At 39.9% G+C, this 26,816-nt stretch overlaps 1 protein-coding gene across 2 annotated transcripts; it reads left to right on the forward strand.

Annotated features, from left to right (window-relative positions):
• abcg1 (ATP-binding cassette, sub-family G (WHITE), member 1) lies at positions 1-26,816 on the forward strand. Of its 2 annotated transcripts, none has more exons than XM_072691847.1 (15): positions 1-185; positions 2,107-2,350; positions 13,790-13,907; positions 14,919-15,051; positions 15,418-15,468; positions 17,404-17,549; positions 19,154-19,277; positions 19,947-20,061; positions 20,342-20,490; positions 20,738-20,839; positions 21,921-22,089; positions 22,418-22,518; positions 23,358-23,516; positions 23,641-23,759; positions 24,523-26,816. In XM_072691847.1, the coding sequence occupies exons 1-15, from the start codon at positions 123-125 to the stop codon at positions 24,749-24,751; spliced, it is 2,022 nt and encodes a 673-aa protein (XP_072547948.1). In that variant the 5' UTR covers positions 1-122; the 3' UTR covers positions 24,752-26,816. The 2 variants fall into 2 exon arrangements, with proteins under 2 accessions (XP_072547948.1, XP_072547949.1); XM_072691848.1 differs by having other exon boundaries at positions 21,921-22,026.

Here is a 26,816-nt window from a genome sequence, read left to right on the forward strand (position 1 = left end):
GTCTGTCTCGGGCAGGTGAGGCAGCAGCGCTCCAGACACTGCAGGGATCAAGCAGATGCACAAGATTGCTTGGAAGTGGCCAGCCACACCTGGACTGTTAGACTGCAGCACACTCAGAAGGAATGGCATGTATTATGGCAGCCTTCTCAGTCAACAATACTACTGTGACCAACTCTATCATAATGGTAAGAAAGAGCTCCACTCTGTTTACTCCTGTGTGTTTAACTGTTTGATGAGACCATATGACAGGGCTATGTATGGGCACTGTATATGGGACAGTTCCCACATCCATACTGATGATGTATTGGTGGTCATTGATCAGTAAGCTAAGTTACCTCTTTACATGCTGGATTGTGGATGTAAACAATGGGTTTTGAGAAGTTTGTGAGGGTCTCAAAACAAGAATGCTAAATGATGTGCTGCTGTTCTCTCATACAGGATATTTACTTCTATTATTACTGTATTATTATTATTATCATCTACTGTGTCCACTCCAGACAGCACCTGTGCTTGGTTGCTGATGCACTTTCCACAGAAAACCCATGGTATTATATGAATGGTCATGTTGTCGTCCAGGTTTATAACAGAACAGTATCTTCATATAAGTATGTACAAAATATTTATGCATATCTAAAATCCGAGTAACTGACTTGACACTTGCATCACTGTTCTCTCGAGTCTCGGAATAAACTTTGTCCGACAGTAACCCCATCTGCCTCCTGTGGCCAGAGGGAGAGGGATTACACTGTATGTCTCTTTGCAGTTAGCAGCGCACGTTCCCCCGAGTGCTGTACACTCTGATGCATCACATTGAAATGCAGAGTAGTTTGTACTTGCAATGTTCGCTGGAAAATAGAACAAGCAGGACCACAGTGTCTAAAGAACATGTGATGCTTCCTTTGTGTACTGAAGGAAAGATCTCAGGGTTCAGTCCAAAAAGCTGTAGTTATTGTTTGCTTGACTTCACTGTGGTCCACTGAGATAGCTGAGTGTGCTTCATATCTCTAGTTCCTCTGTTCCCTCTGTAGGCGGATTATGCTTATTATAAAGATGTACGCTCTTAAAAATAAAGGTGACAAATGGGGATCTTTGGAGCACTGATGTTGAGGTACACTCCTGAAAAAAGGTGCAGTTCTGGTAAAGGCAATGGTTCTATATAGGACATTGACCACTCAAGAAATCATTCAGTTGTTTAGTTTAGTTTACTTTGCCTGGTTAAAGGATTCTTTACATTGGCGGAGATCCTTTTGTTAAAGGCTCTATATAGAACACTTTATATTAATCAAGCAAGCAAAATTGGCTCTATATAACGCTGAAAAGGGCTGTAACACGTATCGCTGTAGCAGTAATGGATCTCTTTATGGTTCTATGTTTAACCACTTTAGATGATTCTTAGGAAGAGGCATCTACAAGGTTTTACACCATAAATTATTTAACCAGGCAAACACCCACTGAAGCGGGTAATCATTTTGTTATCATTGTTTTACATAAAACAATTGCCTTTACTGTAACTGTAACCCCTTTTTTACAGAGTTTAGGGTTTCACAATAATATCAGGATCATGTTGGTAATCAGCAGGTCATTGCAGTGAGCATGTGGTAAGATTGAATGATGTATTTATTGATGTATGATCAACTGCAGAAGTGCAGAATATTTGGGTGACTCTAGGCTACTGTGCTAAATGTCTTTATTGTACTGCTTCTGAACGTCTATACAGTTAAACATTTCTTAGTGATGCTGATCTAGGGGAATCTTTGAGATTCCCCAAAGCAGTAGTTCTCAAACCCCAGTTGGCAGGGCTCCCCAGGCGATCCACATTTTTGCTCTGTGCCAATGTGTTGGGAGCATTGGGCAAAGACAAAAGTATAGACCAGAGAACCACTGCTCTGAAGAGCCTTTCAACTAAATGGTCTCACTTGACCAGTTGTAAAGGGAACAACGTCTTTTTGACATCTTCATAATGACGAGTGTAATAACCGCTCTTTGGTTTTAGAAACACACACATTTCTCAGATCCTGAGGTTAAAACCTTGCCCTGTGCCACACATTCAAAGCTTTCCTTCATTGCTGCAGTACACTACATAAGCTCTCTCCTTTCCTATGCCAGAACACCAACGGGCCCCCTGATCTCATGCTGGACCCAAGGACAGTGTGTGTGTCGATCGACGACGTGGTGGCCAATCACACTGGCAGCCAACAGACTCCTCTGTTACACGGACACCTGAAAAAAGTGGAGAACAATCTGACTGAGGCCCAGCGCTTCTCCTATCTGCCCCGCAGACCAGCTGTCAATATTGAATTCAGAGACCTTTCGTACTCAGTTCCTGAGGGACCATGGTGGAGAAAGAAAGGTAACACTGGGCTGTTTTTCTCCAACAAATGTTTCACAAAGTTGAACTATGAGAAGAAATTATTACAATAATAACTATTAACAAAGATATTAAGATATTCTTTGGCTTAGGGTCCATTGTTAGGGTCCAAATGTAAAATAGCTGCTAAATGAAGTCCCTGTCTGGGGACAGAAGCGTAAACAACCCTCAGTAAGGTGACCAGATGAGACATTAAAAGTTTTTACCCAGTAGTGTTTTTGGTCAAATTTCATCTCCTGAAAAAACACAGATTTTTTTGGTAATTGTCCCAAATGGGATTTGCATGTGTTAGTAGTGTGCACAGGGCCATTTTATGTAGAAATATAAAGCATTTAATTTGATGAAAGTAATGAAAATAAGACCACTTCCATATCCACTCACAACGGTAAATCTTAAAGTTGCTTCTAATAGAATGCTACAGTTATTTTTTTGTGTGTGTCTACACATAGATGTTTTACATACTGTACATATAACTATAGAGATATTATTCAGAATAATACACACACACATACACACATTTATACAGATGGGCAAAGAAAATGTAGTGGTTAAATAAATACTTTTAAAATAAGTCTAATACAGGCATTGTACTGTTTGGATGTTTCCGAAATAACACCCCAGCTGGCAGTTTTGGCTAGGTCTGGTTTGGGCCTTGTCTCTCTTCAGTCCCTAGATTTGTCGAGCGGCTTGTTTCACAGCTGGCCAACTTTGGCCTCATTAGATAAGCCATCTGGATGTTTCCCTTTTTCCATCCATTAATTTATTTTACTTTCTACCTCATAGTTTCTTCCACCTCTCCTTTCCAGTGTTGTCTTCATTGTTTGTGTTATTTCTCCTCCTCAGTGCCTTGTTTTTAAAGCTAGAGGTCCCATTGCATTTGCCCGTAAGTCCCCCCGAGAGGACAAAGGTCATGTTAAAGGAGAATGTTCTCATCTGAAGGATCAGTCTAGACATCCAGCCAAGAATAGTCTGCCTTGCACTTGGCCTATACATTGTTTCATGCCTGCCCTTGTTTTTGTTGACTCCAGGCCAGTGTTGCAGACTGGCTCTCTGTATGTTTAAGCACCAAGATATTGGGAAGCTTTGGCCAGTAATTAATAGTATCAACTGTGATCATTTAAAGAGGTGTTAATATTATGCAAATTATTATTTATGGCCTCACATGTATTTGACCGTTGTCTTTGTACACTCATTCTAATGTATATGTTGTTCAACAGCATATACAGCAGAAAAGGATAAATTGACTTCTACAAACGAATATACTATAGCCATTCATACCTTCAACATCACTTGGAAAGATTATGGCGAAAAGTTTCAGTCTTGCAAAGAATGCTGGAAAATATGTAGAAAAATTAAAAACGTCAAAAATCAGCCCCTTATTTCAAACTTCTATTACCATAGAATAGCCCCACCAGTCTGTCCCTGTAGTTACTGAAAAAGACTGAATTATGAGGGGGTTAAGACTTTTATGCAGGACTGCAACATATTATTAACACAATATTAAACGCTAGTCTATTTGATAATTATAGGAGCATTATTCAAGCTACAAGCCCTATAAGCCCATCATTACAATAATTCTGCTGAGAATTACTTGTTTGTAATTGTCTGAATTTGAATGTTCTGAATTGTTTTTGCTATTGATCCTTTTACAATTTCTGTTCGAACTAGACTGTGTTAAGCAATAGTGCCACTGTCACTGTGTTTGACTGAACTTTCTTTAGTGGTAGGGATTAATTGAACACAAACATACTTTAGAGCTTCACTTTAAAATATGACATTTATTGTATCATTACTGTCTTCAGAGTATTAACCAGTAAAATAAAAAGCAAGAATATGTTGTATTCCAAGTTGTAAGTTTTAGACATGACGCGGCGTCATCTATATTGGTATACATTCTTTATATTGTACACCCGGGATTGAAGATGATGTATGCCACTACCAGATTGAAAGATGTGTTGTGAGCACATGAGCGATATTGAGCCTGTAGGTGGCCTTTCTCATGCAGTTAAAATTAAATATTTTAAATAAAATTATCAGACAAAATCACTGGTCATGTTTAGTTTTAGACTTCTGTGCTACATTTGAAAGTCCTGTGATCATTTCTGAAGTCCAGTTGGGAATGATATCCTAAAGTAGGGGTTCTCAACACTGCCCCCTAAGGATATTCCTGCCCCACTCATTTTTGTGGTTTCTTGCTCTAATAAGCTACCTTCATGTCTTGATAATTGGTCGGTTAACTGGATCAGGTGTGTTGGCAGCAAGGTAAACACTAAAATGGGAGGGGCAGGGGGTCCTCCAGGACCAGGGTTCGGAACCACTGTCCTAAAACATTTGTTCATTGTGGGACAAGAACTTTGTATCTCTGTTTATGTAATTATTCATGGTTTTATTGTACAGGTGTTCTTTATATTGTGTCAGAAATTAATTTCCCCTTCTACTGTAAAGTTGCTATTAGATATGAGGTTTTACGTGACAACAATATGTGTTCATGATGCATTCATCATATAATTACCAAGCACCCTGTTACCATGAAACATTCATGATTGGCTGCTCACTGCACTAAATTAGCTCAGTGTTCCTCACCCATCATAGATGGATTTTTGTTTTTTTAACCGTCCCTTATAAAAGGTAATGGTGTAGTAGTGTAGTGCTGCAGGCAGCGGCAGTAATGGGGCTCTGGGCTGGAAAACAGTGGCCTGGCAAAGAGAAACAAATGCTGTCAGAGAATAGCCAGGAGTAGTAGCAATTAGCATGATGCTGCATGGATGCACATAGAGGAGAGGACCGGTTTGATCCTGTTGCTTTGTGTGGCTGGAGTAGGCTGACACACTATAGAGGTCACAACATATAAAGCCTTTGGCAACATGCAGGCCAGAGAAATAGGACCCTTTACCCTCTACACCAGAGAGCATGTGTTATTTGCAGGAGACAGCCCTTTACATTCAGATATGATGAGATGATTAAAGGATGAGAGTTATTATAGATCTGATGTAGTCTTAGTCCTATGCATCATTTAATGTGTACGCTATGAATCGAGATGTGTGCTCACAAACAGGGGCTTGAAGGGGTGTTTTTTTGGGCTTATTTGACATAACCTGTTTTTTTGGGCATCTAAAATGAGAAGTTATTTTACCCCAGCATGAGCTATGAACATGGTCTTTAATTCCATTGTTTATACACTGAACTGAACTGAACTGAAGTGGATGTATACGTAATGTATTCTATTGAATATTGTATATTCTGTTTTATTCTAATGTATATAAAATACATTATTTCAAATCAGTTATTGCCAAAGTAAAGTGAAATGACAGAACACAGATTTATTTGTGTAGAAATCATGAACACATTTGAGTTAATGAAATGATGAATGTTAATAATTGAAATTAAACGTTTCTCAGTGGCAATAGTGTACATTGCAAGGTAGACAGTGTATGGTGAAATTCTATGGTGAAATTGGTCAAATTAAATGTATTGTTGAGTCTCTATGTGAAACCGAACAAATCCTCTACAGAGACATTCATTTGCACAGTTTAGTGCACAATCACGGTTTACTTGCTCAATTTAGTATTTTGGAGACAAAATAACATAAAATGACCTAACATATTAATGGCCAATTTAAAATGGTCTTATTTTTGCTCCAATATGTTCAACTGTAAATGTGTTAAATAAATAAAAACTCTTTAAATCAACAAAACAATACATTTTAAGCAGGGTGGCCTATAAACTATATATATGGAATAATATTTCCTGTTATGTGTAAGTGATATTGATATGAAATAGTATACTATATAATCACTTTCTATTGCATTTCCCTTTTTCTGGGTCCCACAAAAAAAATGTCAAAGACAGGCATCCTTCACTTGTTTCTCCTCCCTTACTGGCTGCAACTGAATCCGGGGCCTGTGAGCTGTCCAACAAATCTTTGTAATCCATACTTAGTGGAAAGCGAGATCTAGCTGCAGCGATGTCCATGGCCCTGATCCGCGCTCACAGCTCAGCCAGTTACTATCGGTCAACAAACTGCAGTTACCCCAGACTCTGCAATCAGGTTGAAATAATCAGCTGTGCACTTGTAGCGCTGCACAGAGATGCTGTGTGTAGGAGGGACTGTTTTCTGTTGCCAGGTAACTTGTCATTCATTTGTGCTGTACGTGGATTTTTGTGGTGGAGCTCTGCTGTAGTGTTTAAAGCTTTTAAGCATTACTTGTGCTCAGCTGGCATCTTCAGTCTTAGTTTTTTTATTTTTTTGCATCTAGGGATTTAGGACATTACCCAGTGTGATTTGCAGAGTGACCTGGCCTCCAAAGTACATTGCTGCATGATGATCTGACCTTCTCTTATGACCCATCCACACAGGCCACACAGCCAGGCCTGCAACCACATAAAATATACATGTGGTAAACAATCACACACACACACACACTTAACCCAAACTGGCCTAATTGTAGTTGTATGTGCTTTTACCAAGCTATGTGAATTCCAGCTGGAAAAATAGGGATTATTACGGATTATTATGAAGTCCTAAAGTTGAACTCTGTCAAATCTGAAAAGAACTCTTTCCCTCACGTATTCATCTACTCGTCATCCTTTATTAACTGGCGAAGAATCAATTAAAAGGCAAGAACTCTTGGATCTAGCTTGTGTTGAAAACACAAGGCTAGCTCCAGTTCATTGGCCCCTGAAGCTCTAAAGCAACACAGTGCATCAAAGCCGGGCTGTTCAGCATCTTCTGTTTGGGGGGGGGGTTCTACCCCAGCTGATCCCTCCTCTTTGAGGTGTATTCCCCGGACAAAGTGCTGATGTAAGAGCTGGCCAGACCCCACCACTTAGCCCGTACTCGAATATTTAGACACAGCCTCGAGGAGATTTGATAGCTGGGCAGCCTTCATATTTGTCAGCCAAATTATGTCACACGAATTCGCAGCAGATGCAGATGTGACAGCTTCTTCACCTCAGCCTTTCAGTTGCTTCTGGCTCATGGCTGCCATTTCCCTCTGGGTGAGAAACAGCAGACGGTCAATGACATAGGAAGACAGATGCTATGAATAGTGCAAGGAGTACAGGAGGGAAGCATAAAGCACACAGGGCATTGATAGCCAAACATAATGTTGTCTCAGTTTTAGCCCATTAAACATAAGAATTATTATCTTATTATCTAACATGTAAGGCATGTAGTTGTGTACATTACAATGGACGGACATATCGACCTTAGGTTAGGTCATCAGGGTTTAGTGGTTAAAGTGGGCCTAAGTACTTTCACTGGCCTGTTAGTGTATAAAATCCAGGTCTATCCTGTACATAGACTCACTGACCACTTTATTATGAACATAATACTAGTAAAGGGGAGGGTCTCATTTTGCTTAAATTCTTGATGGATTGGATTCCACAAGGTTTTATAAAAAAATAGATAATTACATATTTACTTTATTATATCACACAATTATGCAGATTATCCTGGTGCACTTTCATGCTACAAATCTCCCAAAGTATGTTGCTATAGAACTGGAAATTGTACATCAAATCAGTCTGAACATCTTTGTTTAAATCCTACCAACTATATTTTTACAGACTTTTAAAACAAAGTGAAGTTCCCCTTAAATGTACCTTCAGGCCTGCTGTGTCAAGTCAGTCCAAATTTCAGATTTCTTGCCAACCTATTAGAGCATACATTCTCCTATCCATAGTGGAGTGCTCTGCTTGTCTGGTGGTGTCTTCTTGTCCATGTTAAAATCACAGCTAAATCACTATGCTGGGCTTATTTTGTATGGTAATATTAATTGTTTTATTTAAGCTTAAAATTCACTGCAATACTGTCTTTTCATTCATGGACCATACTGTGATTCAGAGACATTCTAATGACAGAGAAGACATACTGTAGTCAGTCTCTACTTCAAGGGAAAATTCAGCTAAATGATGATGAAGACAGGTGTGGGCAGGGTAAATGCATGTTTGGAGAAGGAGTTGTGTTGTTGAGGCGGTACACTGTAATCTGAAATACTGGCAGGGAAGGAATTTGACTTTTTTTAAGTGTGGACAGGCCTGTGGGCATTAGGCATGTATAAAGTAGTGGTTAAGTAAAGGTCACTCTCTGACGCAGGGGAAGACTGTGGACCAATCAGAGTTCAGAGTGCCTCAGGTTGGGCAAAAATAAAGACACAAAACCTATTGTTAGAACACTGGGAGCAACATGCAATGGATTCTGTGTCTGCTGTTAGCCCAGTGTTAGTGGTCGTCTGAGGGTACACAGGGTACTGTGAAAAACTCTTCCCAAGATAACTGGATCAATACCAATACCAATAACTGTTAACCTGACATTTCTTAATGACATTATGACCTGTGGAAAGAGCTACCAGAAAACACTTTCTTGTAACCCTACCCTGCTATGTGGGCACAAATTATTTACAATTTTAAAGTTCTTAGCAGCTGCTTAGAGGAGCCCATGGCTGCCGATTGTTGGAGCCCATGGCTGCTGATTGTTGATGAAGACTTGAAGAGTCACAGTTTTTAAAAAGCCTTGAAATTTGCACTTTCCCTTTCCTACCCATGATTGTGAATAAGCTATAGGCCTAACAAGCTAATCTGGGACATAGGTAAAAGTTATCTGAGACCTCAAATATCTTGGAGTGCCCAAACCTTTGCACTTAAGAGGTCTAGACTCATAGTTGTCTGTTTTTTGTTTCTTTAGGTAGTTTGGTGTTTACCAGTGATCATTACAAAAACACTTGAGCAGTACATTTTGCCCATACATCAGTCTCTATCCGCAGTTAGTCCCTCGTGAGCTTTTGGCTCTCGATTATCAACCAATGTATGTGCAGCATATTACGAAACTCTGGGTAGCTTTCCCAGGGTCTTGCATAATCTGATCAGAATTTTGAGTCATAGTAGTGATGACTGGCAACAGAGTAACTCCTTGACCACAACGTTCTTGGCATCTTCACATTGGAAGAGGTTTACCACTGATCTCGGAACAGCTCTGGGTATTCTACTGTAGTCTGGCCTGGCTTTAAAACAGCTGGTCCTGGGCCAGCAGTGACCTCTGCCCCAACTCATCCCCCCCACCCTCCAAGCCTCTCTCAGGAGTGCATGGAGTTTCTGATCCTCTGTTGACTACAGCACACACACACACACCCCACACAAGAACGAGAGTCCTTCTGTGCTTTAGCTACTGCAGCTGTCACTGTGCCCGGACACGTGCCGCTGTGCCCTTTCTCTCTCTCTCTCTCTCTCTCTCTCTCTCTCTCTCTCTCCCTCTCTCTTTCTTTTTTCTCACCCACTTCGACTTGCTGGCCGCATGTGTATGACATACTGTGTATCATTATAAAAACGTTATATCATCATTCCGCAATATATAACTGGTATACACTGGAACAAAATTCTACAGGCCTATGCAACACAATACAGCAGCACATTACACAGCACTGGACAGTGTACACACATGACAGTGTACATACAAGACAAATGCATTCAATACACAATACAATCTAAGAAGGAGAACTTGGACAATATGTACTTTATAGACAAAATTATTGAGACACACCTCAGTTGTGTTGAGACACACCTCAGTGTTTTATTCAGTCCCGTTGACACAGGCACAAACACTGTGTACAGGGAGCTTCACGGCATGAGTGTCAATGGCAAAGCAGCTAAATGCAAGCCTTACATCTCCAAGCCAAGGGTCAGATGGAGTGGTACGAATCACACCGACCACTGGACTCTGGAGCAGTGGAAAGATGTTCTGTCGAGTGACGAATCTCATGGACATGTCTTGCATGAGTTTGGTGAATGCCAGGAGAATGTTACCTGTGCACTGTTGCACTGCGCAACTGTAAAATTTGGTGGAGGAGGGATAATGCTATGGGGTCATTTTTATAGGGGTTGGGCTAGGGCCCTTAGATCCAGTGAGGGAAAACCTTAATTCCTAAGCAGACCAAGACATTTTGGACAATAATATGTTTCTAACTTCATGAAAGCAGTTTGTAAAAGGCCCCTTTCTGTTCTATCATGACTGTGCCCATAAAAGCATGGTTTGGTGAGTGTAAGAACTTGACTAGCCCTCACAAAGCTCTGACCTTAACCTCAGCACACACCTTTGGGATGAACTAGAATGGATATAATGAGCCAGGCCCTCTCGTCTAGCATTAGTGTCTGACCTCACAAATGCTCTTCTGGATGAATGGGCATAACCTCCCACAGACACACTCCAAGATTTTGAAGAAAGCCTAGAGTAGAAGCTATTAAGGGGATGTCACAAAAAGATCCTGTAGATGTAATGTGTAGGTGTCCCAATACATTTATCCACAATGTGCATTAAACAAATGTACCAACTATCACTACTATCACTAGTGCTGTCCAGTGTCCCATAGTAGCATTTAAATACACTCGTGGAGTGATAGTGAGGAGGAGTATGGCCAGTTTTTGCCGGATGTTGGAAAGGATCATTGATCCAGCTGGAAGCTGGTTGGCAAAGTAGTGTGTTCAGTAATCTGTCCATGTCAGGTAAGAAGCTGTTGTGGAGTCTGGTGGTGGAATAGATGCTCCAGTAGCTTTAATCAAATGGAAGCAAGGTGAAGAATCAGTGTGAGAGCCATTAAAGTCATTAAAGCTAGTTGCCTAGCTGACAAAGGTCTAGTCAGTGTCAGTGGTGGATAGTAGTGGAGAGACCCCATTGATCTTCTCAGCTGTGGGGTCCTGTGATCTGTGACCGAGCAGTTACTATAGACAATGAGACAGCTGGTCAAGATGCTCTCTGTTGATCCATGTAGAAGGTAGTGAGAATGGAGGGGAGGTTTGCTCTCTTTGTCCTCTGTAGGAAGTAAAGTCGCTGCTGAGCTTTCTTTCTGGGCTAAGCAGGTGGTGTTGAGGGCCCAGGTAAGGCTGTTGATGATGAGTACATTAAGTAATTTGGAGCTTTTGTCTTTCTTTTCTTCTAAAGCATTGTTGTACAGTGGCGTGTGATCTCCACGTGTTCCTAAAGTCAACAGTTATCTCTTTTGCTGTTTACTCTTCCCTGTATACTGCCTTGCTGGTATTGCTGATAATGCCCACCACTGTAGTATCATCAGCAAACTTGGTGATGTGATTTGAGCTTTGGTGCTCATTGTGGTGGTGCTGGGGCTAGAGATTGTGTTTCCAATCCTGACAGACTGAGGTCTCCCATTCAGGAAGTTCAGGATCTAATAGCAGGCATAATTTGCATGGTTTGTTCCTTGGTAAACAGAAATGAATCCATACAATACAGGTACACACCTTTTGTTCTGACTATGTACTGTATTATGTAGCATAATGCATCATGCCCAAGGAATTTGATTATATGTAAGCCTTACTATATCCATTACACACCTGACTACCTGAATACCAATACACATGTTTAAGTCGTAATTAGTTCCTCTTATATGGCTGTAAAGAACCTTAAGAAAACATATTCTCGATAATATTTAGTGACACATCACTACATAAGTCGGTGTTCTGTACGCAATGCTGGTTGTTTAATCCACTATTGCTATTACTATGTAGGATACTGTGTGCCACTAAAGCAGGCCTTAATTCTCTAGGCTGTGCGCTTTGTACCATATATGCTGAGCCATTTAAATGCTTTAGCCAGACCAAACACCAAAACTCAAATGATCCCTAAATAAATGAGAAACACTGACCTGGTTATCTGTGTTTTAGTAAAATAGAATTCTGCTGGACTAATGGAACATTTGTCACAGGCTAATACATTGGTAAGCTAGTAGTAATCATCATTACAGTGCATTTGAATGTACATTGGGCTTTACTCTCAATAATTAGTGTTGCTAAATGGCTTTTGGCTCAGATGTACAGTTCTAAGAAAAACCTCTAATTGATGTAGGACTTCCACATAATGTGTGTGTGCTTTTCTACACAGTTCTTCACACTCATTTACAAGAATAGTTTTAAAGAACCATACACTTAAATGTTCTTTAAAGGACCCAAAAGCGACTCCACATATCCCTGCTGTGCACTGCTGCCTGAGAAAGCTCCCTCCACTGTGTATTTGGCTTGTTAGGCTTGCTGAGTGTGGATGAACCGTGCTGTCTCTATGTGCAGTAAATCAGGTGTGGGATTCCCCTCTAGTCCTGTCATAGTTTCTTGTGAGTGGGAGTAAAGCTAAAAGTGTCCATACCCTGGGATGCTGTGCTAAATGAGGACAGGGAAGGTCGGAGATATTTGTGCATCGCTCTGACGGATTGTGAGCACAAATCCAATTAAGCTGGCAGCCATTGCAATCAACTGGATTAGCATTTCAGCTTCAGCCATTAGATAAATAGCAGGTTACTATCGGACATATCTCTCAGCCCGGCCACCTCTTCTGCAGATGTTCATTATTATTTGATTCTGTTTTCTGGAGTCCTGATTCTGTTTTCTGCAGGCTTATGCTTTGATAAAGCATAAGCCTATAACTGTATCTACAACACACAACCGACTGTACTAATAGAAATGTGCTGAGTCAGTTCAATTCGTTAGTCAAGTGAGCCCATATATAGCTATAAAGAACCTTGACTAAAGAAAATGTATTAATGGAATATTTTGTGACACAGCACTGCATACGTCTGTGTTCTGACATTTTTGATCATTTTAAACCAGACCAGTTGTCTGCTGTGTTAAAATGTCATGATGACCAGACCAATAAAAAATGCTTTAAAATAATTTGGAATAAAATATCTGTACACTGACCTCCACTGAATGTTAAGGTTTTTTTTCTGCTCCTCTAAAGTTGCCATCTTGGATAAAAAGTGTTTGCATAACAGTGTTAATATATACATGCTGAATGGGACTGTTTTTTACTGTAAGAGAGACCAGTGTAAGAATTAAAAATATGCCTCATGCAAACTGCGCACTCATAACCGCTGAATCATCAAAAGGTTTCAAGTTTAGTTGCTGTTATTTTAGTTATTAAAAGTCATCATGACAGCCCTGCTGAAATGTATGTAACTTTTCAGCTTGAAGAACAGCTCAGTACCTTGTATAGGTGCACGCCAGAGAAAAGGGTCTTTACAAATCACCTGATCAGACAAAGCCTTGCTTTAATTTGACCAAGAATGCATTGTGTACATGGACAAAAGAAAGTGGATAGCTTCGGCTGAAAGAAGCATGGGTTAGACGACTAGCCCTGTTCTTTGGGGTCAGGTCAGTTGGAGGTGAGAATGAGACTTGTGTATGCGCGCACACACACACACACACACACACACAGACACACACACAAACAGGAGTGTTCATGCACAAAATTCCAGAAACAAAAAAGGTGTGCAATAAATACCTCCTTTCACCCCAATAACAAAGCAGCTTTTATGTGCAGAGGAGGTGCAGAAGGGATAGGTTTTATGCGGTTGTGTGGTGTGACTTGGATAGCAAGAGCTGTGTACTATGAAGACCCTCTGCTTCTGTTCCCCTCTGGCTTAGGTTACAAGACCCTGCTGAAAGGCATCTCTGGGAACTTTACCAGTGGAGGACTGGTGGCCATCATGGGGCCTTCAGGAGCTGGGAAATCTACACTTATGAATATTCTAGCAGGATATAGGTGACTATTACCAGACACAGTCATACACACTAAAATATATATTAGCCATGAATGTATTTTATGTACACAACTGTGCAAAAGGCAGTCAACCCAAAGACCAATTAGGGCAATAAACATAAATACAGTAAAAGGTATAAAGAAATGTGCATAAAACACAGTTTTATGACTTCACTGTGACTCCAATCACTGTATGGATTTGTTCAGGACTGATAAGGTAATCTATGTATTGGAAAGTAACTGTAAAACTGGACTTTGTGAGGAGAGGTCAGGACATAGTTAAATGACCCATTTAACTATATAACCCAAATATTTCTATTATATTTTTCTTATATATATATTTCATTTTTCCCTGAAGTTCACTGAACACGTTTGTGTGGTTTAATCATTTTTCCCAACCTCAAATCACATACATACTACACCATATGGGATGTCCACAAACATTTGGACATAAAGTGTATATCAAAATGTTTGTTTAAAAATAAATAAAAAAGGAGAAAATGTGGTTGTGTATGACACATTCTCTTGACATAATCGCTAACATGATCTCTCACATACAATCACAATCCATTGCTTATTTATTGTTTTTTTAACAAATAAACCTTTACTGCTCTGATAAATATCCTTACATAGCATTGTCTCAGATGCCTGTGAATTACTGTACTGTACTGTACATACTGTATGTTTGTGAGTAAATAGCCATAATATGGCTGTTATGTAACCCAGTGAACTCTCTTTGTAGATACCTTTTAGTGAATCATGAGTCACTGCACATTTGTTTTATTTTCATTGTATTTATTTTATGTTCTCTGTGTTGCTTATGAACTACTGTAAAACTGTAATACATATGTGTTCTGTTTAAATTGTGGCCTTTTCTTTTAGAGTCTTTAATGAAAATGGATAAATTGGTTGTTGAGTTTTATTTATAAAAATTATATTGTTTTTGTGCCATAAATCCATCAAATGCATAGATGTTCATGTGCTGATTTTAAAATATGTGCAATTGTCTTTCAGGGAGACAGGGATGAAAGGAGAGATCCTAATTAATGGACAGCCTCGTGATCTGCGCTCCTTCAGGAAAGTCTCGTGCTATATTATGCAAGACGACATGCTTCTGCCTCACCTCACAGTACAGGAGGCCATGATGGTAATGAGCTAATGAAATCTCAGCATTTTCAAACACCTCTTTTAGAACGTGGGCCTTGTAGATGAACGCTGGCCCTCTCCTTACCTGATGAAACATATTCTTACAGCACATGATGATTTAATTTTGAGATTGATATATCTCTCCTTTTTTGTAAACGATCATAATATAACAAACAGCTAGACTGGCTGTGCCCTACAACAATGGCTGTAAATGGGTGATAAGTAGCTCTCAGCAGTTTCCTTATATCACCTACCTTGTTATCTTGGCTGTTTTGTCTATACGAGCGTGCAGATCACTCTGTTACCTTTAATTCTACTTGTTAATGCTTGGAACACACAATCTAAATCCCCCTTTTAACCTCCTCAGGTGTCGGCTAATCTCAAACTCCAGGAAAAGGAGGAGGGCAGGCGAGAGATGGTAAGTGAGAGCCGTGTGAACCTCTTTACACATCATCATTATCTACGTGCAGTCTAACAGGAAGCTCGGCAGTAGAAACTACTACAGCACCTGGTTGTGTTTCCATTACATCACTAGTTTCTGGTGCATTATGCAAAATTTTGCCTTCAGGATGATAACAGGATTTTACTTTTAACTTACGATACTGTAAATCTGTAAAGAAATCTACCAAGAACCAAGAACGTATGAAATTATTGGTGACGTTCTATAATTACAGTTTTCTGTAGCCGTAGCCTTTAAATGGCAGTTTGAGCCATTCACAGTAACCGTTCACACAGGGCCTTTCAGCCTTATGAGAACACCTACATTTACGGCATCTAGCATTCTAGTTTCTTTCATCCAGAGCGACTTGCAAGGTTAGTCGTATTACAGTGGTGAGCTAATGAAGTGTTGAGTCTTGCCCAAGGACTCTTACTGGTGTAGTGCAGCACAGTCATCTAGACCGGGAATTAAACTCCAGTCTCTCACATTGTGTGGTAGCTCACTGGCTGGTAGAGGTGTTATGCGTTGCACCACACCTCTGTTAAGGTACGGATGGGGGCTCTAACCCATGATCTTTGATTTACAAGGCTAAGACGTTATCACTTGTCCACCTTGCATCTACGGGTACAAAAGCTGAAAACTAGCTACCTGGAAAGTACAGCACTAATTTCCATTTTTCCAAGCTTGTTTGTTCTGCCGTACATATCAAGGGAGATGAGCAACACAGGTTTTTATATAATCAACTCACCCACCACACCTGAAGGCGGTTTGAAGTGGAAGACTTCCACCTTCGGAAAACAGGAAAAGAAAAAAGAAAAACGATATAACAGTTCATATCAGTGTTGTTTCTCTCATTTTTGTCACATAACCAATATATTTTTTAAAAATGCAGAATGGAGGATGGGGTTTGGAGGGAGGCTGTTAATACACTTCTTCCACATATCTACTTTCATGTTAAAGAGGCAGTCTGGCCAACTAGACAACTGTTGCTACATCTTTATTTATGTACTTATGTGTGTTTTGATTGAGATTGTTTTATAAAGAGAAACCAGCTTTTGATGATGTATCTTGAAGGTGAAAGGACCTACAAACACTTTGGATTGATACTCAACTGATACTTAACTGTCTCATTTAAAAAGAAAGGATAGTCAACTAGGTGTGGGCTACAGGGGTATAAAGCCCCCCGTTCTTAGCCGTGGAACTGTGTGCTCTGGAATGATGGTGCTTTTGGGATGAGTTGGGGAGTCAGGGATGAGGTGGGTTGGTGATCATCCCACATCCAGACATTACTAATGCTCTTCTCACTGAGTCCAATCAAGGCCTTACAAAGCAATGCTCCAAAATCTAGTAGAAAGCCTTCCCTGGACAGTAGAGAGTGTTATTCTAACAAAAGCAGGACAAACACTTTAATACACTTGATTTTGGAAGAAACAATGAAGGAGCAGGTGTCCCAATACTTTTGTCCATATAGTGTGTTTGCTTAATAATGTACTATATCACACATAGCATACCAATTGCTAGTTTAGGCCAGAATGCCCTTTTAAGCTATTATACAGCAAGCATATACACTCTAAAGCAAATAAGGGTGCTTCAGATGGGTCCTTGAGCGATCCATAAAGAACCAATATGTGAGTGTGAGGAACCTTTAAAGGTCTGAAGAACATTTAGAATAGGTTCTTTAGCTATTTAAATTTCTCACACTTACACACCTCTTTTACAATGATTCTTCTTTGGCATCCCTCAAATAACCATTAGAAGCACCTGTATTTTTAAGAGTGAAGCCTTTTTATATATAATCTGCACCAAAATAGGTGAACATCAGTGCTGAAGATCTTTAAGATTAAATACTGAACTGTTCTACAGGCTTCAGGAAAGAGTGTAATGGTTTAATAAAGGCTGCCTCTCTCTCTGTAGGTCAGGGAGATCTTGACTGCACTTGGCTTGTTGGAATGCGCTAAAACACGAACATCTAACCTCTCCGGTGGCCAGAGGAAACGCTTGGCCATCGCCTTGGAACTTGTCAACAACCCACCAGTCATGTTTTTTGATGAGCCCACAAGGTGAGCTCCTGGGCAAAAGCACTCTCTTGCACACACACACACACACACACACACACACAAATGACATAAGGATTATTGCATCAACCTCTTTGAGGAACATCGCAGGCACTTCTTGAGCCAAATATAGCTTTTGGAAAAAAAGAAAACCAAGACCAATTGCCCATGAGGTTTTTCTGTCATGTCCTTGAAGTGGGAGGTGAAATTGAATTATGGTCTACCAGGCTGCTTCCAACTGGGGATGGTGAGGGGTATGATAACTATGTTGGGACAGAGGGGTCCCTCAGGACTCTATTAGGCAACCGCTTCACTTCCCCATGGCTCCCTGTTTGTATCCCTCTGAGAGATTACCGCTTAGAACTAAAACAATGCCGCCCTCTCTCTGCACACAGAAGAGAGCTTGTGCACACACAAAGATGTTTTCAGGGCTCCTTGTGACCTCTGCGTATGGCAAATAGAATTTTAGGTTACTTAAGGGCTTTAGTTTAAGTTTAGCTGCGGTATTGCTGTCATTTCATCTCAGAAAGAGTTATGACAACTGACGCATGTTAGAACAAACTTATATAAATGTCTATTTAAGTTTAAGGTCATTACAGTAGTCATAATGGCTTATACCGGTGTATTATAGCCTTGTTAACACTGCTCTTCAGTGTTACTGAGTGGAATACTGGCTTTCTAAATGTATTTATCAGTTTACTGTTCTTAGAAAAGAGTGGAAGGGTGCCATGGAAGCAAATATTTATTTCTGTTCTGTCCTCCGGTGGTGGTAAGATGGACACCTCATCCCCTCTTTGTCCATCACCTATGTCACCTACAACAGATCACAGCTGATCGGGCCGAGTAGTCCTCAAATATAATGTATTGATATACCCTGATAGCCCTGCCTGGCTCATAGACAATACAAGTGCAGACAGACAACACAACACAGTACAGGCAGAGAATAATAAATAATTGCCGGTAGTGTGCAAATTATGCAGTGTGTAATAAATATTGAGTCCAGTGAGATAGTAAAGTTATTAGTGCAAAATGCTTTGTGCAAAAAATGCTTCCCATTTTATCTGGGGTAAATGGTTGGAGAGAGAGAGAGAGAGTGTGTGTGCATGTAACAGAGAAGACATCAGTTCAGAAGTTGAGTTGAGTTGAGAAGTCTGATGGCTTGGGGGAAGAAGCTATTGCAGAGTCTGGTCGTGTTGGACCGGATGCTGCAGTACCTTCTTCCTCATGGCAGGACGGAGAACAGTCTGTGTGAAGGGTGGGTGGAGTCATCCGCAATGCTGGTTGCTTTGTGGATGCAGCGGGCAGTGTAAATGTCCATGACGGAGGGGAGAGAGACTCCGATGATACTGATAATGCTGATATTATATGTGGTGTAACATTACTTTGCTGTAACAACAAGATGTGACTGTCACATTTTTTCATTTTTTATGTCTGAAGTTTAGTGTGTTTATTCTTTATTATGTCACACATGCTTTAATGCTGTTAAGCTTTTATAGAATACATGCAGTAACTGGCATAGTTCCAATAGGAACCAGTGGAGCTCTTCTTTTGAGCCACATTGAGAGAACTGAGGCTTACGTCAAGTTTCTGTATTTAATTTTCTCTTGCAGTGGACTAGACAGCTCTTCATGTTTCCAGGTGGTCTCACTGATGAAAGCTCTTGCCCAAGGTGGCCGGACAGTCATCTGCACCATCCACCAGCCCAGCGCCAAAGTTTTTGAGCTCTTTGACAAAGTAAGTTCATAGTATAATACACTTTATAAGTGTTCTTCAGACGTTCTTCAATGAAGGGAATGGTTCTATATAGAACTATGACAACTAAAAGATCCATTAGGTTATTAAATGGGTTTTGACTTTGTGAAATGTAATTTTAAACAGAAGCTTTTAAAATGTCTATTTATTGTAGAAATGGTTTCACTATCATTACTATCAGTAAAAGAACATTTTTTCAGTACTGTGGGGTACTCTTCACACCCTTATTTGAAAAATGGTGTATTTAATAATTGTTAATCATTCTTTAAGGACTAAAAAGTGGCTTCAAAGTTTGGTCTATATGTACTAATGTAGTGCTAATATTTAATTCAAAGTTCTATGTTGCAAAATCAGAATTATACCACAGTTAGTTCTTATGGTTCAGTGTGACTGGCTGAAAATGTATAATAATTGAGTTCTAATATCTCCTGATAACAGCACACTGTGAAGCCTAAACACGGTTAAACTGGCCATAAACGGACAAGGAGAAACTAATCCATAAGATAAAGACCAGAGAGCTCTATGACCTTTCCTCAACATTTTAACTGGAGAGATTAGAGCCAAGTCTTCCTGGGGTGAACACAGTATGGATGTTGTATGAATATGGAAGATGCAACTTCATTTAACAGACTGTTCTTTGTTTTTTCACAGCTCTATGTCCTGAGCCAAGGTCAGTGCATTTACCGGGGAAAAGTATCTAACCTCATCCCTTACCTTAGGGAACACGGACTCAACTGCCCTACGTACCACAACCCTGCTGACTTCAGTAAGAAAAGCATTCTTTCTGCTAAAAAAGCCTGAAACTAAAATGCATCAGCAGATGCAGCTGCTGAAAACCCAGATTCTTGCAGTCATAACAAAATCTGGGCAATGCTGGAAATATATGTTTCTTTTATTGTGTTGTAAAAAAGCAATAATGCTGTTGACTTTGTGACCAAATAACCTTAAGCAAGGAATAAGGTCTGTCTTCTTGGCCTGTTCATCATAGTCTGAAGAGTCTTCCTGGCTTTTTACCACATGTTTATTTTCTTGCCTTTTACTCTTAGTAATGGAAGTGGCTTCAGGAGAATATGGTGACCACATGGCTCGGTTGGTGAAGGCAGTTCAGGAAAGGAAGTGTGAGAAAGATTACAAAAGTGAGATGAATGCAGATGGTGCCCTGAACCCCTTCCTGTGGCATAGACCATCTGAGGAGGTACAGCCTTTCTACAGGTCTATTTTCTGTATGTCATTATTGAATAAATGGGAGTAATAGAATGATGTAGAATGTTACTGTGGGTCATATCATTCCCCATGCACGTACCTGCCATAAGCTGCCTCTTTTAGACATGACTTGCTGTAAAACATGGATACTAAATTAGTTTGATGCTAAATTGCTAATATGGGCTTCCTTGTTTAGGGGGTTTTAACTATTTTTTTAAAAGGACGTTTATTTTCTTTAGGACTCTTCTTCCACTGAGGGTTGTCACAGCTTCTCTGCCAGCTGTCTGACGCAGTTCTGCATCCTCTTTAAGAGAACTTTCCTCAGCATCATGAGAGATTCGGTAAGCAACAGTGCCACACACTGGACAAAGGGAAGTAGTGCACAGAACTATGCAGAAAGCTGCTACCCATTATCTAGGAATGACGTCCATTGATTTCTATAAACCCCATGATTCCGTGCTGACCAGTGCAGTGTATCTACCACGTTTAGTCAGAAACAGTTAACTGTAATTATCAGAAAACCACAATTTGACAAGATTACACTGACCAAGTATAAGAAGCACCTGAAATGTAAAAAGATTCTTTTCCATGTTATTTTGGTGCATATACACTATGTGGTCAAAAGTATTGGGACACCTGCTCATTCATTGTTTGTTCTCAAATCAAAGGTATTAAAAAGGTTTTTCCTGCTTTTGTTGGGGTAACTGTCTCTACTGTTCAGGGATGTCTTTCTACTAGAATTTGGAGCATTGCTGTGAGGATTTGATTGCATTAAGCAACAATAGTGTTAGTAAGGTCAGGATGTTGGAGAAATGATCACCTTCCCAACTCAGCCCAAAAGGATTGATAGAGCACCATCATCATTCCAGAGGACACAGCTCCACTGCTGCACAGCTCAATGCTGGGGAGCTTTATACCCCTCTAGCTCACCTCTGGCATTAGATATGGGGCCAATCGGTTCCTGTTTATCTGCTCCAGAGAGTCCTGTTCCATTGGCATTACTTTTCTACAGGGATTGACAAGCTGTGTGTGTGCAATTGCACATCCGTGTCAGCAATAGGTACAACTTGGAGAATGCATTCAATAGAAGGGGTGTCCACAAACATTTGGGCATATAGTGCAGGACATCTATTCGTCATGAAATTCTAACACAGTATGAATAACAACTTCCAGATTCCATTAATATCAAAAGTGAAAAACAACAACAAGGGAGATACAGGTTTTTGTGTGACAGCAACATACATACAGCTTTTAGCTAATTTAGCTTAATTACTTAAGTAATTCCTCAGTATTTTTGTAAATTTGCTGTGCCATCCAGCTGCTGTTTTTTCCCCCTATTTGTCCCATCTCCCCATTTTTTTGTAAAAGTGATACCAGACAAAAGATTCCCTAACAATTGTACTTCATTTCTTTCCTCACTAGGTGTTAACCCACCTGCGTATCACCTCTCACATTGGAATCGGGATTCTGATAGGGCTTCTGTACCTGGGCATTGGCAACGAGGCCAAGAAAGTCCTCAGCAACTCTGGTTTCCTTTTCTTCTCTATGCTCTTCCTCATGTTCGCTGCTCTAATGCCCACTGTGCTTACCTGTGAGTGTACTAAAATGCTAACTACCTATTAATCTCATTGTACGCTTATAACCACATCTGGAAACATGCCATCAGCAGCTTTTTTATGGGCCCTAATATTTCTCCATCAGTGTAGTAGCATGAGTAGCCTCTCTAAACTATTCAAATGTCCTAAACTCCTAACACTATTAAAAATTAAAGGTGCTGCAAATGATTCTTTGAGTGATATGTCATGGAAGAACCACTTTTGGTTCCATAAAGAACCATGTTTGTAATACAGATGTATAAGACTATACAATATACCTTGTATTGTTCATTTAATGATCTTTTGTACTTTTTTGCATTACAGTTCCTCTTGAAATGGGCGTGTTTTTGAGAGAACACTTGAACTACTGGTACAGTCTGAAAGCATACTATCTGGCAAAAACCATGGCTGATGTCCCATTCCAGGTAACACCCATGTTATGCTGCTATATTAAAATTGAAGCTACCCATAGCAAGCACATGCTCTTTGGCAATGACACTGTGGTCCTAAGCTAGCAACTCTCCAATGTTTTTTTCACAGAACTAACAAATCATGTTAAAAGAGAAAGGACAGAGTTGAATCTGTGGTGACACAAACATTCTATAGAAGCTCAGAGGGGATTTAGAGCTCAGGTCAGAACAGGGTTCTCCCAATTTAGCCAAATCCCACAATAACATTACATAAGCAGGCTGTGTTCCGTGTAAGAAAAGCTCTTTTCCGAGACTAATATTCACTAATGGTCCAAATAGCTATAAATGTATCTATAAAGCTGTTATGTTGTCTCAATTTAGCCAAAAGTAAGTACGAAAGTGAGTCTGCAGTTGAAGTTACCCGTACTGTAGTACGGGATGAGGTGGGTTGGAAGATCACCACCCCACCTCATCCCCAACTCCCCAGCTCATCCCACAAGTATTGAATGGAGCACCATCACCATTTCACTGCTCCACAGCTCAACATTGGGGTCTTTTTATAGCCCTCACTTGGCATTAGGCATAGTGAAAATAGGTTCATGGTTATTTGCTCCTGGGAGTCCTATTCTATTGGCAGTACCTCTCTACAGGGACTAGACAAGCTGTGTGCGTATGCACATTAACACATCTCTGCAGTGGGTGCAGCTTAAAGTAGCTGAATGCATTCATTAGAAGGGGTGTCCACAAACATTTGGACATTATCGGTTATCAGGTTCTGAACTTTCTGGAGTGGAGTATGACTGACTGAAAACCAGAAAGTAGCTACTATATGATCGATCTATTCTGCCTTACAGATCGTATTCCCGGTGGCATACTGCAGCATAGTTTATTGGATGACCGCTCAACCATCAGACGCTGTCCGTTTCATTCTCTTCCTGGCCTTGGGTACTCTTACCTCTCTGGTGGCACAGTCTCTGGGGCTATTGATTGGGGCAGCATCTACATCTTTGCAGGTTTGCAGCCAATAGTCAGTTACTCATGTTTTTGTATAAAATCGTGCTCTTTTCCTGTAATGCTGTTCAGATGTTTTTATGTGTCTGCATGGCATTTCTGACAAGGTGATATTTTGTTTCCTAGGTGGCCACTTTTGTAGGTCCAGTCACTGCCATTCCGGTGCTGCTTTTTTCAGGCTTCTTTGTCAGTTTTGACACCATACCAAAATACCTCCAGTGGATATCATACATTTCCTATGTTAGGTAAGAGACACTGTTGTCCACAGGCCATTCATATGGTGGTTAGATTTCTCTTCTCCACACATTTCTCAACAGCCCCAAAGGTTCTCAGTGAGCTTTAAATGGACCCTGCATTTCACATAATGACCTGTATGGCATCTTCACAATTCATTTGTTTTGCAGCCCCCTGGTGGCCAATCATAAAATTCCACACACTGCAACACAACACAGAAACAGAAGGCGCACAAAAGAAATGTTACAACTGGGGACGTAACGCTAATGACTATGACTAATGTTGAATTTAAGCCAAATTACAGCTTGTCGCAGTACAGTGGGATTTGGGGCCATTTAGTCCTTGTTACTTTTTAAAAACTTTGAATCACATTTAAAAAAAGTAATCTGTATTTAACCATTGTAAAAAAAAAAAAGTGAACCTATCACTGGGATGATATCTTATGTTTTCTATAGTTTCTAAATAATATCCATGCTAGGTACATCCATAAGGACATTAAAGACATTCTAGTGATTTAATTTAAGGCATTCTTTTAATGAATCCTTTACCTCCAGTCGATACTTTGTGTATTATTTAAAATACTGAAATTAGAATACATTAAATGACTTTTATTCTTCCCATGATTTCGTAAAACTGATAGTGTTGAACATGCAGATGTTGTTGTGAAGTTCACTTTATCTTCATCTAAAATGTAATATCAGAGGTATAAAAAGGGCACCGTAATGGTGAATCTTGAATGCCTGGCATTAAAAGCTGATGTCCCACTATTTTCAGGTACGGCTTTGAAGGAGTTATATTGTCCATCTATGGGCTGGACCGTGAGGACCTACACTGTGACAAAGATGACACATGCCATTTCCAGAAGTCAGAGGCTATCCTGAAAGAGCTGGACGTTGAAAATGCTAAGCTGTATCTGGACTTCATTGTGCTGGGCATCTTCTTTGTATCTCTGCGTCTTATTGCCTACTTTGTCCTCCGCTATAAAATCAGTGCTGAGCGGTAGACCGATCAAGGAGATAGTGGAGGAAGCCCTGGCAAAACTCTTAAACCCTGAGAGGGGGAAGCAGAGGGGACCAAAGTGGATAATCCTTCTTTCAATCTGCAAAAAGGGCCGTAAAGGACTTACACTGAGGAGGTCTTTCCTGGCCTGCAACGCAGTAGACAGATACCTACACTGAAAATGACACTGCGGATACGCTGTGGTGCACTAAAAACAATTTATAGCCTCACATCCAAATAGACATCATGCATAGGTCTGTCTAACATCCTCAGGATGAAGTGGGTTGTGTTAACAGGGACAATCCTGAATAGTAACATTAAACTTTTCTGTGCCAGTTTGAACATTGATCACTGAGCTGGACTCGTGTTTACTATGAAATGTAGATATTTTTTAAATGTTATGTTCTGTTGTATAAGACAAATGGTGGGTGGGAACTGTTAACTTAGCCATTCTCTCTTCCCTATTTGTCGGTCTGTGTATAGAATGGCTTTTCTCCTTGTCAGTAGGATCCTTTTAACTAGGATAAGTCAGAGAGGAGCTTTGACTTTATACTTCAGGGTTTCACTGATTTATGAGCTGGTCTCCAAAAGTGAGCCTAATAGAGAAGGCTGCTTAACTTACTTTACCTACTCGCATGTAAAGGATAATGATCTTGTTACTGACAGTTTGGGTAATGCATTGTACTGTATATTGCAATAAGACTTTGTATAATGTCTAGCTATTTAAAGTGCTATAAGGATGAAAATGTAGTGACTGCAAACTTACAGGGTGTTTTTAATCAGTCTACTGACAGAAAAAAAAATCAATTTTGAAAAGTTTGCATTTAAACAACGGAAACTGTTAACCAGCACTTTTAATAACGATACTCAAAACTATTTTTTTGTTTTATCAAACTATCAAGTTTAATTCTGGTCATGCCATCTTGCTCTGCTAATAACGGCATTTGTATAGATTCAGTGTTTGGGACCAAAAGGACAGTTTATATTGTTATATGGTTATATTACAAAAGGGTGTTTAATGTAGGAGGTGTATCTATAGACCTACAAATCAGAATCTACAGATCTGTATTTTAAGCAAACCGTTTCCACTGTGGTTTTAACAAGGTTTCATCCATATCTAACATTGAGCACAGTGGACTTTTCCTGAAAATGTGAAGCAATCTGTTTTCAGATGTTGGCAAACATCTGTACGATTCATAGTGCCATGTTCTCCTGAATTATTTTTATACAGGCAGCTTTAAAACAAAACCTGGCTTTTCTTTCGTAGTAGTTTAGGCATCAAAAGTGAGGCAGTCATGACCACAGCAACAGCTCACTGCCTTTCTTAAGGCTTCATCCCAACACTTTTATTTGCTAAACTGAATATTTAGTAGTGCTGGAAACTCTCACGATGAAATATTTCTTATCTTATTCCACGTGTGGTTTATAAGCTTTGTATTTATTTTACTATCGTAGGCCTTGGATTGCCTGAACTATACCTTTATGATCCATAAAGCCACAAAGTCAATCAGCAAGACAGAGGATATCATATACACTTACCAAGTAAGAGCTACACAGTTCTGAGAAATCAATGCTAATGTGGAAATGTTAAAGCTCATTTTTCTTTGAATTATTGTGTATCATTAGTTAGTTCCTATTACAGCCCAGGTGCGAGAACATTACCTACTGAATATTGCTTAATGTGAATGCTAAGCTTGAACTTAAGTATTACAGTGATGTTACATATGCATATAAGGCATTAACTCTTTGCTGTGACTGTAATGTGGAATTTATTATACAAGCTTGGATTATAAACTACAGAGGTAGATACAAGTACTTTTGTAAGTCTGTCTAAAATGCTCTGCATTGTGCGTTTTGTTTTTTTTCGTTGTGTGCTGGCTGTATATTTCTTTTCTCCATTAGTTTCTTTTTTTTGAAACTTGCACACATCATCTAAAGTATGAAAACGTTATGTCGGTTTTCATCCTTAAAGTTATTAGGGCTGTATTTTAATAGTCACTTAATTTTTCAGGGCACTACTTACCACTAATTGCTATATTACTTGTGCTCTTTTCTGTAAAAGTGATGTA

Source organism: Salminus brasiliensis, chromosome 11 (assembly GCF_030463535.1).
Source record: "Salminus brasiliensis chromosome 11, fSalBra1.hap2, whole genome shotgun sequence".
Classification (NCBI taxonomy): Eukaryota; Metazoa; Chordata; class Actinopteri; order Characiformes; family Bryconidae; genus Salminus; species Salminus brasiliensis.

What these genes read in the sequence shown, in the direction of transcription:
- abcg1 (XM_072691847.1), top strand. Translation starts at nt 123, where the DNA reads ATGGCATGTATTATGGCAGCCTTCTCAGTCAACAATACTACTGTGACC. An exon ending in TGACCAACTCTATCATAATG is followed by an intron (nt 186 to 2,106) that starts GTAAGAAAGAGC and finishes TTCCTATGCCAG; the next exon opens with AACACCAACGGGCCCCCTGA. An exon ending in AATGCCCACTGTGCTTACCT is followed by an intron (nt 22,090 to 22,417) that starts GTGAGTGTACTA and finishes TTTGCATTACAG; the next exon opens with TTCCTCTTGAAATGGGCGTG.